Source organism: Coturnix japonica, chromosome 4 (genome assembly GCF_001577835.2).
Source record: "Coturnix japonica isolate 7356 chromosome 4, Coturnix japonica 2.1, whole genome shotgun sequence".
NCBI lineage: Eukaryota > Metazoa > Chordata > Aves > Galliformes > Phasianidae > Coturnix > Coturnix japonica.
Genome location: NC_029519.1, coordinates 48,963,597 through 48,976,835, shown reverse-complemented (window position 1 = coordinate 48,976,835; position 13,239 = coordinate 48,963,597). Strand labels below are relative to the sequence as shown.

The window sequence follows — 13,239 nt, the reverse complement described above, 5'->3', positions numbered from 1 at the left end:
TGTGCAGATTTGGGTGCCACTATATAAGAAAGACCTTAAGTTATTAGAGAGCATGCAAAGGAGGGCTATGAAGATGAGGAAGGGTCTAGAGGAGAAGGTGTGTGAAGAGCTGCTGAGGTCACAGAGTTTGTTCAGCCCAGAGGAGACTGAAGGGTGGCCTCATGGCAGCCTGCATCTTCTCATGAGGGTAGCAGAGAGGTAGGCACTGATCTCTCCTCTCTGGTGACGGTGACAGGACCAGAGGGAACAGCACTGAGCTCCATCAGGGGAGGGTCAGGTTGAGTGTTAGAAAAAGGCTCTTCACCAGAGAGTGGTGAGCATGGAACAGGCTCCCCAGGGCAGTGGGCATGGCCCCAAGCTGCCAGAGTTCAAGAAGTGTCTGGACAACACTCTCAGACATAGGTTATGATTTTTGGGTGGTCTTGCATGGAGACAGGAGTTGACTTGGAGATCCTTGTGGGTCCCTTCCAGCTTGGGATATTCTGCAGCTCTATGATTATTTCATTCCTTTCTTTCATTAACAGGGACCGCTAACAATTTTCACTAACAATAAAAGGGTCAGTTACTGAAATTGGAAAACGTGATTAAATTCAATATGATTAAATGAGACAGGTTTTTAAAAGCCCTGAATTTAAAATAGATCAACTGTCCTTTCTGAGGCAGTCTATGTGAATGTTTTTCTGTAGCTTTTTGTGAAGTTTTTTCAGTTCATAAATATTCTTTTTTTTTTCTCCTCCAATTAAATACTTAAATATAACGGCAAAAGAGCATTGCACTTAGGGGTCCTATAGAATAGAAATGCTTTTGTAACTCCAGGTACTATTTAACATAGTTTATTATACAGGCTGCAAATAGGTCTCTAGAAGTGACCTATGTCACCTGTACCCAGGTGTTTGTACAGGCCCAGTGCATAAAGACTTGTTGGTTTTAATGCAATTCCCAACAATGTGACATGGAAAATTAGACAAATAGTATTAATCAGCTTTTTAATCATTCTGCATTTACTTACAGAAATAGCTCCTTCTGCATAGGATCTTCCCAATTAAACTGCTTTTTTCTTAGAAGTTCAAAAAATTCTCCTCTCCTCCTTTAAAACAAGTGAAAAGATTTTACAGTGTGCTGACAATCCAAACATCAAGCTATGACTAACAGTCAAAGTTGTCTCTGACTTACTTTATGTACAGTGCTAGGTCTGTTGCAAGGATGGCTTGCTTTATCATTTTCAGCGTTGCCTTGTATTCTTCAATGGAAAGGCTGCTGAGAATCTGATTTCCCTTTACAAAAAACAAGCAAACAAACAAAACAACAGCAACAACAAAAAGCAGTGTTAGTAGTTAATTAGGGAACAGCACACCAATTTGCTAACATCTCTCCTAGATACCGCATCATTCTGCATTGCTTACTGGTATGTGTTGTCATTCTTTTGCCCTGATTCTTTTTGTGGATTCCCCAGTTTAAAAATAAAAATTCCAGTCTTCTTGAGTAATGGCAGAAAGAAAGCTGTGCAGCAACATCATCGTAATAGACTATTAGGAAATCGAACTACAGGCAGAGCAACAGTGGAATCTTAAGTCCCCTTCATGTAAAAATCCTTCCATTTCTCCTCTCACTTAAGAACAATAACAGATACCAGTACTTGCCTGTACACCTCACACTGACTTAATATTTTCCATTCATGAAGCTACATAAATAACAAGCTATTACATAGAAAGAAAAGTTCAGCACCAAAGCACTGTGAAGCTGGAGAGATGGTAACTTGCCCCCATATTTTTCCATATTTTCCTGTATGGAGAGCATCTTTGTAATACAAAGTATGTCAGAAGAACCACACCTGTGATATAAAATGAACCCTGGAGATATACTGCTTTGAAATGTTTGTGCATGATGAATAACTGGTCTTAGAATCAGTTAATAATAGAAGAGGAATGTAGTTTAATTTGCATACTTATTTAGCTTAGGTTTGGCTTCACTTTGGAACGTAAACATTAGCAGAATTGGTTTGGTCTCATCAGGAATGCTTTGTGTATGTATATGCTGGAATGTTTTCTGAAATGAAATCAAGGACTTGGGTTTGCTTGGTGGCTCATAAGAGGTCAAGAAAATGTCAACAAAGCTTCTTTGTTTTCTTTGGTCGAAGAAAGCAGGTACTCAAAAGGATGTTAGCAAGGCTTCCCTTATCAGGCAACACTTAGAAAGGTTTGGTGGTGCTCAGAAAAGGAACTATGATTTCAAAACTGCTGCAATTTGTTTTCCTTACCCAAAAAGGAATACAGATCACTTTAGGAATGTATAACAGTGGGAATCTATCCAAAAGCTAAAAATAAAAAGCAAAATAGAGAATGGTTTCCTTTCATTATACACAACAATGAGGCACTTACTGGACTATTCAGGATCATCAGGCACTGATCAAAATGATGATGCTCCATGATGGAGTGGCAATACAGTTGAGCCAGTGGATGTTCACTTCTGAGGACCAAAAAGACCCATCAGATGGACAAATAATCAAACGTAATTCTCATCCCAAAATAATTTCCTTTATAATATCCTCTTCTTATTAACAGTTTGCCCCACCCACCAGTGCTTGTTCTTAACCAGTTCCTTTCCCCCTTCTGTGCAACTCAATGAATACATTTGGAAGGTTGCAGGGGGAGTATGGATTAAAAGACAACCCTGTTACTTTGTCAGAGCACTGGCCACTTTAGTTTTCTGCCTTCTGTTACCAGCTTCACAGAAAGAGTGAGAATGTAATACAAGGTCTGGTAAAGAGTGAGTTATTTCATGAAAAGGAAAAGAAACAAGAAAGGTTGTTTGTTTGGTTTTTTCTTTCTCTCTTTTTCTTTTTCTTTTTCTTTTTCTTTTTCTTTTTCTTTTTCTTTTTCTTTTTCTTTTTCTTTTTCTTTTTCTTTTCCTTTTNTTCTTTTTCTTTTTCTTTTTCTTTTTCTTTTTCTTTTTCTTTTTCTTTTTCTTTTTCTTTTTCTTTTTCTTTTTCTTTTTCTTTTTCTTTCTTTTCCCCACAAACAGAATTTAAGTGACAGTATTATGTTACAGTTTGCATACCTGCCTCATATATTTAATCAAATACATCAAGCTTGTAAGTAATAATGAGACCTAATCTAAAGCACACTGATATCATTGGGAAAGTTCCGTTGACCTCGTTGGACTCTGGTGCAGGTCCCTAAATGTTGAACAAATGATTTCCTATTGTGCTGGCATGTGCACACAAAGTACTGCACTGTGATTACCTTCCCTTCACCCAGGATGAAATCCAAGAAGGGAAACAAGATGTTGGTTTTATTACACACAGTAGGGTATCAGCATAAAATGAACTGCTTAGGTATAAAATTTAAAGCTTTAAATTTAAAGCTTTAAATTTAAATCTAGAAAAAAATAAAAAATTAAAAAATGCTGTTTGAATAGCTTTAGACAAAATAGGTAAAATTCCTCCTCTGAGGATTTCTGGTTTCCCTCTCATCTTTATTGCATAATAGTGTTCTAAGATTTTGCTACTGTATCTTTATTTTCAAACCCTGTTCCCACATTATTTATATTATCTCTTTAAATCAGGATGCTCTGAATTCTGTTTTGCTGCTGATCCCGAATCTATTACTGTACTTATAATTTGACCTACAAATATTTAATCATTTGAGAAATTCTGACTTTCTGTATGGCTAAGGATCATGCACATGAATAAGTGGTTACAGCACTGGGTCCCTATGTAAAGTGAATGCACACAGAGACTCAAATAAAAAGCCATAAGAGGAGCCTCTGGGGATTTAAGAAGCACAAAAATGTCGAGAGAAAGATGGAAAGACAAACAAAAACACAGAAAAGGAGATTAGAAGATACAAGTCCCTGAGGTTTACGGGCTGGCTGCCCAGCACCTCCTCTGAGACCACTGCAAGAAGAACATACAGCAAATATGCTTGCATGTTTCTGTTAGAAAACAAGTTGTAGGACTGTGCCAATGCATGCTGAGTGAAATTCCCATTGAGTTAAATGGGATGCATATAATGTCCTTAAAGTTCATCCTGATCGAGGAGAGAAATATGTGAGAAAATTCTTAGGTTATCTTCCCAAGTACAGCATCAAACTAGAGCTTGCTCAGTACTTACAGACCCTGACTGTCTGGGAAGATACAAATGCTAGAAATAAACTCAGGTTCTTAATTCTGTAGTACACAGTGTTTCTGTTAAACCACCATGCCAGAGCAAAGGACACCACTGCTTTCAGAACACAGAGGTTTGGTTATGCAGTTTTCATACTCTGTGCTTGTCTATTTTACATGTGGGTTTGGGGGGGGGGAAAAAAAGAGAACAAAACCCTTGCATAACTATGAAAGACCTTTAAACAGTTCATTTCCTGTAATTTATGCTATCAAGACCACTTTAATTTTTGAAACACCATTGCTTAAAAAAAAATTAATATGCCAAGTGTCCACTTTTTTCACTTCCAAGAGATCCAACAAAAGAGATCAATTTCTAGAAAAAAATAACTTTTCATTTAAAGTACACGAGGAATTTAAAAGCAAAATTCATGTGACTGTCTTTATTGAAAAAGAATTACTAAGCTGTGGCCATCTCTGCTTTACAGCGTGTACGAATGTTAAATTTTGCTGTTTATGACACTTTCCCAGGACATTGCAGAGAGGAGATGACGCTTCTCCAGATGTCTTCCAGGAAATTTATTTTTAAATAAATAAAGCAAAAAATAGCTGACCAGTTCTAATCGCTGCAAGGCTACAAAGGCTACAAGTTACTGCTGGATTCCCCTATTAGGGAACTAGAGAAAGGTTACGCATTCAATTTTGGGGTGTTTTTTTTGGTTTTTTTTTTTTTTTCCCCCTTTTGCTTTACACATCAGCCTTAGTTTTATTCTAGACATGCATCCCAAAAGGGAAGTATTCTGCTTCAGTTTACTTTTTTTTCTGCCTTTCAGTATTCTCTGCCTGGAACAAACTTTCCCTACCCTAGTATCTTATTTCAGCACAGCAAGAACAACAGACCGCTTCTTTCAAAGCTTCAAAACCACTCTCCAGCTCTACCAGAAAAAGATACAAGTAAATGTTCCTTAGTATCTTTTCCCCTTCTCTGGCCAGATCGGGACATATTGCCATATCACAGTAATAATATTATACCATGTTAAAAGTCACACTATTTATTTAATCAAAGAATCATATACTGTTTGAACTGAATATTAAATTCACTGAAAGACACATTTTGTGCAGATCTGGAACTATTAATACATTTTAAAATATCTTGTTGGTTAAAAATGAAAATACAGAATAAATTTCAGAAGAGTTGAGATGATTCATTTTGATAACTTCAGAGTGAAAGATTTTTTTGGTAAAAATATTTTGTTTCAAGGTGTTAAAATACATTTAGACTGTTTGCTTTATGAAGCCTTTTCTGTCATTTTGGAATTGATCAGAATTAGAGTGCAGGTAATCCAAAGTAATGCTAAACAGTCATGAAATTGTAATGTGATTTTAAACGTGTGTCTATCCAAATCTTTAGTAAGAGTTCTGCAAAACCATGATTAAGTCACGTATTAAACAATCAGAGTTTAAAATGACGTGAAATCATCAAGACGGCTACAGATCTCAGCTCTGTTCTGGCCAGACTAGATGGGGAACAGCTGGATGGGCAGTGAGCAATCTGCAAAACTGCACGTTTCTGGCATGTTGTCACTTAGAAGCTGAGATCTTTTGCTATCTCTGTGTCGGAAATGGGGGATGGGACATCTGCAAAAGGAGCAGAAAAACACTGCTGCAAAGAGTTCACTTCATCTGCCATTGTAGTTAGTTGGTTCTGTAAGGTGATGTGCAAGGTGTTGCATTTGGGTCAAGACAGTCCCAGATACGTGTACAGACTGGGAAAAGAACTCACTGAGAGCAGCTTGGTGGACAAGGACTTGATATTCCAGTGGATGAAAAGCTGGATATGAGCCAGTAGTACTGCTTGCAGACCGGAAGGCCAACGGCATCCCAGGCTGTATTAAAAGAGTGGTGGCCAACAGGGGAGGGAAGTGATTGCCCCCCTCTACTCTGTCCTCAGGAGGCCACATCTGGAGTACTGTGTTCAGGCCTGGGGCCCCCAACATAAGAAAGACATGGAGCTGTTGGAGTGGGTGCAGAGGAGGGCTATGAAGATGATGAGAGGGCTTCAGCATATTTCTTACAAAGAAAGAGAGACAGGCTTATTTATCTTGGTGAAGAGGAGGCTCTGGGGAGACCTCACTGTACACTTGAGGATAAGCAGGATGGAGACTGGCTTTTTACATGGGCAAATAGTGATAATACAAGGGGGAGTGACTTTAAACTAAAAGAAGGGAGATATAGGTTACATGTTAGGAGGAAATTATATATGCAGAGGGTGATGAGGCCCAAGCACAGGCTGCTCAGAGAAACTGTGGATGCCCCCCCTGGAAGTGTTCAAGGCCAGGTGGGATGGGGCCCTGAGTTGCCTGATCTGGTGGTTGACAACCCTGCCCATGACAGGGGATTGGAACTACATGGGCTTTGAGGTCCCATCCAACCCAAACCTTTCTATGATTCTTATGATTCAATGAGTCATGTCTTTGCTTTGGCCTTCTTAAATGTCTCTGGCGATTCCTGTGCTTACTGCTTAGTGAAGACCTTTTCCTTGCACAATCTCATATTGTCAAATCAATTAAGTTGTACATAATTTGGTTCTGTGTATTTGCAAATTGGTTTTTTTTTGTTTTTTTTTTTCCACTTAAGATGTCTCAGTATACTTTCTTACCTTTGTATGTAAGAGTTGTTCACTCCCCTGTGATCCAAATCATGGCTTAGAGTTGCTATCAGCAAAGCCAGTGTTTCCAAGTCAGTCAGTTTGCTCTATATATAAAGAGTAATACAAGAAGTAAGTGAGTTAGCTTTGTAATTTCTTTGCACAATGTGTTTTATACCTGCCATCTTTTACCTATGTAGGTGATGCAGCTTTGGCCCAAAGAGGCCACAGACATAAAACTGTATGGTAAGAATAAGGGGTTATTTCTGAAGTTGTGTGCAGCAGTAATCATTCTCCATGGGTGTCAATGCAGTGTTCAGAAAGAAATAACATCCTCTAGCCCTATATTACTGATGAGGAAACTGGTGCAGAAGAAGACACAGTGACTTGTATGATATCATCTGATAGGGAAAAGACAGCATCAGGCCCCATCTCTTTTAGTTCAGCTTCTATATAAACTCAAGGGAGTTAGGCTGCATTCCCTAAGCCAGTATAAAAGCACACATGTCTTTGGAATAATCAAAAAGGAAAAATGACATGCTTTTCACTGATCCACTGCACAAATACACTAACAGAAGTTCAAAACCAGTGGAAAACAAAATTAAGCAGTATCTGATTCATTATTATGAACTTATTTTAGTGCTCCAGCAGAGATTAGTGGAGAGGTTACTGTTTCTCTTTCATAGCTATTTCTGATCTTTAATATTATTTAATACAAATTGATAAAATGTTTCTTTAAACCTGACTAGTGACAAACAGAGGCTGGACAAAGCTACAGTGTTCTTGCAGCATATTTTTAATGGGACAGGAATAGCAAGCACCAAAGTCATGACAGAAATTTGAAAAACAGCACTGTACAGATGGCTGAGGGGCTGGATTCTGTGTATGGCTGAGTCCAAATTTTCTTCAGGCAGATACAGCTTCTGTGGATAGCATATTGCTAGATAATGCAGCCTGTTCTAGTCAGGTCAGTTTAGAAATGACTGATTGTACGTTTCACTTATGGGTCCTATTGCTTGTTTTTTCTCTCAGGTGAAACTGAGAAACTTATGTTCAGTGCAGTTACTGAATCAAGAGTCTAGGATGTGAAAATGAGAGTGACATCCATATATGTATGGAAATTTCAGTGGAGACTGACAAGATTCCAAAAATAGCAAACTAACTATCAGAATCATCTGAGATGGCCGTACTGCTCACAGAGCAGAACTACCATGATTCTTTTTAATGTAGGAGGAATGGGAATGCTTTTGCCTTTGTCTATTCCAGTGCCCTTTGTCTTTTTTTAAGTGAGATAAAGTTTGTAGAGGCAGGGAATGCCTTGTCATTATTGCTACTGGTGTTTGGTCTACAAATAGGATTAATTTACCCTCTCTTTGAGATATTCCTATTGGATGCATCCACTCAATCATTCCAAAGGATTTAACTGAAACTGAATACATAACAACATGACACCAAGTTAATAAACCAAGCACTAAAAGCCAGAAGTCTTCAGCAGAAAAACTTTGATTTAATTACTGATAATCTCATGTTGAACATCTTATTGACATGAGAATCAGATCATTACAAAATCTGTTCAGCCAGAATGTTCTTAATGTAGTAACAGAAAAATGTACCTGAATTTTACCAGATTTTAAAGCAGCAAACATGCACTGTGCTGTATTAAAGGCATGTCTCCAATTGTGATAAGCAACATTTTTCCGATAATTTTTCTTCACGCTTAAAATCCATCTGCAGAGAACCTTTAAGAAACAGCATCATATAGTTAACTGTAAATACATTACAAGTTTCTCTTTAGGAAAACAAATCCTTTTCAATTGAAAACTGTCATACAGAACATTCTTCCTCTTAGATCACTTCAGTTTTAAAATGACATACTTGTAACTGAACGTAGATAAGAAAATGCTTACAATCACCAGCTTCTTCTTGTGAATGTAACATTTGAGGATTTATTATGGCTAAATAATAGAATCATAGAATCACCAGGGTTGGAAAAAACCTACAGATCATCCAGTACAACTGTTCACTTATCACCAGTAGTTCTCACTAAACCATGTCCCACAACATGTCTAAACATTCCTTGAACACCTCCAGGGACGGTGACTCCACCACCTCCCTGGGCAGCCCATTGCACTGCCTGACCACTCTTTTGTAATAGCAGCTATTTCCTAACATCTAGCCTATGTTCTGCTGTGTTAGAAGCTGCTGTTAAGTCAGAAACTGAGGTATCTTGAGCTAGCTGGCAGAAAAAAAACACAAAACAACGGTTGCTTGTAACAACATATTTCATGGAGACAATTCATTTTTTAATTACAGAGCTTTCTTAAGAAATGTTCTGATAATGAACATGTCTTTTCACTATATCAGCTTGTATCTATTGTCGTGGTGTTATTTTGTTCTTGCAAATATATGAGCTATGATGTAATTACTCCATGGGCCTTAAATACCATTCCTGTGAAAATAAAGAACAATATTTTCTTCTTTTGCTACTGCGGAACATAATTGCAGTTTTTTATACCAGTAGCCCAGATATGCTTTTATGTGCTAGTACTACCTATTCTTTTGAATACTATCTCTGATTTATGCATCTGAGTATTTAGTCTTGCTGGTTCTGAAATACTGATATAAAAACTCACCAGAATTTTAACCACACCCCCAATTCTCCAGGTTTTCTAAATGCATTTTCTAGCCCATCAACCAAGTTGTTAATTATTCAATTGAACCAAACTAGAAAGAAACCACAATACTTTAAATACTTTTCATAATTTGCTATCTACTTTTAAACACAGATTTTCAAATGCATTTGCTGTAGGTTCCTTTCACTGTTCTTATTTTCCAGTAATTAATTTGTCTCTTTATGTGAAGCAGCGTCTGACAGCATTCATACCTCGTGTTTCATTTGGAAATTCTGCACCAGATTGAGGTCTGTGAACATTCGAATTGTACACAGCGTTGTTTCAAAATCTGATAGTTCAAAATCGCTGAAGTAGAAGTCAGTTAGGTTGAGAGACTGTGCAGATGGTACTACAGCAGCCTAGAGAAGAAAACAAAACAGAACTAGAGAAATCTTAACATAAATGCTTTTTCAATGGACAAATCGTGAGATCCTACATTTTACCGTCATGTTATGCTTAAACCTGATTATTACTTCCCATTTATCTTTCCTTAGCTCTTCCACTTTAACACTACCTCATTTGTTTCTTTGATTTAATGAACACTTTTCCATAGTGCTATGCTACACACTAAAAAATCACTTTCCCACTATGAGGCTTCGATTTTTCTGGGCAATTGCAGAACAAGTTCAAAATTAATATCCAGTTCTCAAGATGAGGCTACACCAGAGCAGGGTAGAACAGGGCAATGCTTTTCCTCAACCAGCCTTGCAGTGTTGAGCATGATGCATCCCAAGGTACATTTGGCCCTTTTGGCTGCCAGAGTATACTGCTGATTCACATTCAACTTGCCATCAACTAGAATCCCCATATTCATTTCTGTGAGTCTGCCTGTCAGCCACATATCCGTCAGCCTGTATTGGCTTGTCTCATCCCAGGTGTGAAATCTAGAACTCGCTCTTAAGAAACTTCATGCAATTGGTGATTGCAAAGCCCTTCAATTAGTTGAGATCTCTCTGCAAGGCCTCTCTGCCCTCAAGGGAGTCAACAGCTCCTCCTAATTTAGTGTTGTCCACAAATTTACTTAGTATACCTTCACATCCCATATCTAAGTCACTGATGGAAACACTGAAGAGAACTAGACTTACAATGGCTCCCTGCAGAAGCCCATTAGTGATGGGCTGCCAGCTTAATGTAACTCCATTTACTATAGCCATTTGAGTCCAACTTATCAGCTAATTATTCACCCATTACATTACATTTTTTTCTACCTGTATGCTGGACATTTTGTCTAGAACGTACTGCAATAAACAGTATGGAATGTTTTGCTGAAAAATAAAATTACACCAGCTGGCTTTTCTTGGTCAACTAGGTGAGTAACCTTGTTACGAAAGGAGATAAAGTTTGTTAAATGGAACTTCCTCCTTGTGAACCTGTGTTGGCCATGACCAGTGACTGTGTTTTCTTTCAATTGTTTTTCAATGACTTCCAGAATAATCTTCTCCATAATTTTGCCAGGAACTGAAGTGATACTGACAGATCTGTAATAACCAGGGTCATCTTTACTGCCTTTCTTGAAAACTGGGACAACATTCGCCAGCTTTGAGTTGACTGTGACCTCTCTGGATTCCCAAGACTGTTGAAAAATAATTTGCGAGAGGTCTTGTGATGACAGCAGCCAACTCTAAGTACCCTGGGGTGAATTCCATTGAGCCCAGTAGATTTATACATGCATCCAGCTGGAGCAACAAATCCCACACAAGTTCAGGGTTGGCTGGGAAGTCCATTACAGGAAGTGGACTGTCTCTAATATGTTGAACACAATTTTAGGAAGTGTTTCTCTTGACTGTTTTTCCAATTTAGAAAGATTACAGAATATGTCTTTTCCCTCTTAACGTATTCTAAGTCTCAGACAGTTTTCTTTTTTCTCAAAGTAGAGGTTCACTGGAAATAAAGGTCTGTTCTGTGAAATAGACTACAGAGGTATATGTTGGCAACTGATGGGAAAAGGAAAAAGGTTTACGGAACAAAATCCTCTCCATGACCAAGCATACTCCAAAGAAGAAAAAACAGGGACCATTCTCTCGTAATGAGGCCAAACACCACAAATTGACACCTTCACTGTAAATAGCGTTTAATGATTTGTTTGCATTGGGATTCATGTGCTGGCCTGAAGTCTTAAGATATCATTACGTTTAGCTCATATTTTCTTTTTTTCAGCTAATTATCTGAAATAATTTTATTACCCTATTAAAATTGATAGATTCATAGCATGAAAATTTAGGTATGTGTTTCATGCTTTGGGATGTAATGTGAGGATATGTGATTTATTCAAAGGCATAAATTCTGCTCAAATAGTGCTGCTAAAAAGTATGATAGAGGAATCCAAATCTATTGCACTCATCTACACAGGCTTTTGGAGACAGCAGGTGCTGTGTGCTCTGGTTCTGCCTTCTGACTTCAACACAAGCCCTTAAAAGAAACCACTACAGATGCATAGCATACTATTCTTGCCAGTGCCTTTTTATTGGAAAGCAGTAGTGTAGTAGAACTGAGGTTCAAAATGTGCATGACACTAACCATTCCAAACTTAGTCATGTGCCTTGTTACATGGCACCCTGCTTTGTCTAGTCCAGTCCCATACTATATGGTCCCCTTGTTGTCCCTTTTCTTTACCTTCCTCTTTATCCCTCCACCACTTTCATTGTCTTCCTCACAGTTGAGGGGATGCAGTTTGCCCAGAACATTGTGTTTCAACAGAAAGAACAGCAGAGACTAAGCACATGATGTGCTTTGAACTATACTTGAAATCATGGCTGTAATTACTCCTAAGGCAATGGTTTGTAAACACAGGATTAAACATGAGCACAATGGGACACTGTACAGAAAAGTAAACATAAGAATAATTAAATGCTGAATTTCTGACATAGGCCATAAAGCTGCATCCATGCTTGGGAAGCTTGAAATATACCAAAGATATAAAATATACAAAATTCAGACTTAGCTGCCAGAAGAAGATTTCACAAGATTTTGGGTTTTTGTTGTTGTTGTTTGTTTTTGTTTAGTTGGGTTTTTTTGTGGTTTTTTTTGCTTCTGCAATACTTAATCATTATGAGTAGATAATATTATTGCATCAACTACTGCTGTCACTTAAACTCATAAAAATGGCAGTCAGTATGTCCGTAACTATTTATTTTTCTGTTTTTTGTTTGTTTATTTGTTTCTGTAATTGCAGCCCTCTGTACATTGCAGTGTTAGGTACACTATAATTTTTATTTCTGGAAAGTGTGTGCTTCTGAATGTGTAGGGATCACTTCTGTGTAAAGGACCACCCTTCATTGTTATATCAATGGAGTATTTCAAAATAAATAGGAAAAAATTCAATTACCGCTGTTACCTGCAGCTCCCTTGTTTCCTCCTCAGCAGCAGACGCATGGTATGAGAGAACCTAAAGAGAAAAGGAGCCCTTAGTACAAACAAAAGAGCAATGTAACAAAGCAGAGTGTCTCAGCAAGCAGAATTTTCAGTCTGCAGCTGCATTACATTGCTCTTGCTGATGAAACGTAGTGTCCCTGCAGGGCCTGAACTGCTTTTATGTTCTGAAAGCATGTGGGAAGAGATCTGCCATAGCACAGAATCTTCTTGATATAATTAGGCCAAGAAAACGTAAATAGTTTCTATAAATGAGCAAAGAACTCTGATTTTCTCTTTGGAAAGTTTTCATGCCCCACTTTCAAAGACAAATAATTCATGAAAGAGCTATAATTATGTGCCTGACGTTGTTGCCATAATAATCCTTTCAGGAGTTTATTCAGACATAAAAGAAAATTTTGCCTTAACTGAAGTTTGGCAGAAAAGTCTGAAAGAAAACATGTTTGTTT

At 37.9% G+C, this 13,239-nt stretch overlaps 1 protein-coding gene and 1 long non-coding RNA gene across 8 annotated transcripts in view; one reads left to right on the top strand and one right to left on the bottom strand.

Annotated features, from left to right (window-relative positions):
* LOC107313554 overlaps window positions 1-13,239 on the top strand; it is a 114,936-nt gene that overhangs the window by 21,146 nt on the left and 80,551 nt on the right. The window lies entirely within an intron of this gene.
* PDE5A (phosphodiesterase 5A) overlaps window positions 1-13,239 on the bottom strand; it is a 60,857-nt gene that overhangs the window by 9,562 nt on the left and 38,056 nt on the right. For 4 of the 5 annotated variants that reach the window (XM_015861889.2, XM_015861893.2, XM_015861895.2 and 1 more), the window contains exons 11-17: window positions 12,747-12,806; window positions 9,634-9,780; window positions 8,363-8,488; window positions 6,762-6,856; window positions 2,379-2,466; window positions 1,174-1,274; window positions 1,010-1,087 (exon numbers count right to left, since the gene is read on the bottom strand). In XM_015861889.2, coding sequence (XP_015717375.1) covers window positions 1,010-1,087; window positions 1,174-1,274; window positions 2,379-2,466; window positions 6,762-6,856; window positions 8,363-8,488; window positions 9,634-9,780; window positions 12,747-12,806 — 695 coding nt within the window. The remainder of the gene's footprint in view (window positions 1-1,009; window positions 1,088-1,173; window positions 1,275-2,378; window positions 2,467-6,761; window positions 6,857-8,362; window positions 8,489-9,633; window positions 9,781-12,746; window positions 12,807-13,239) is intronic. The other variant, XM_015861891.2, reaches the window with a different exon arrangement.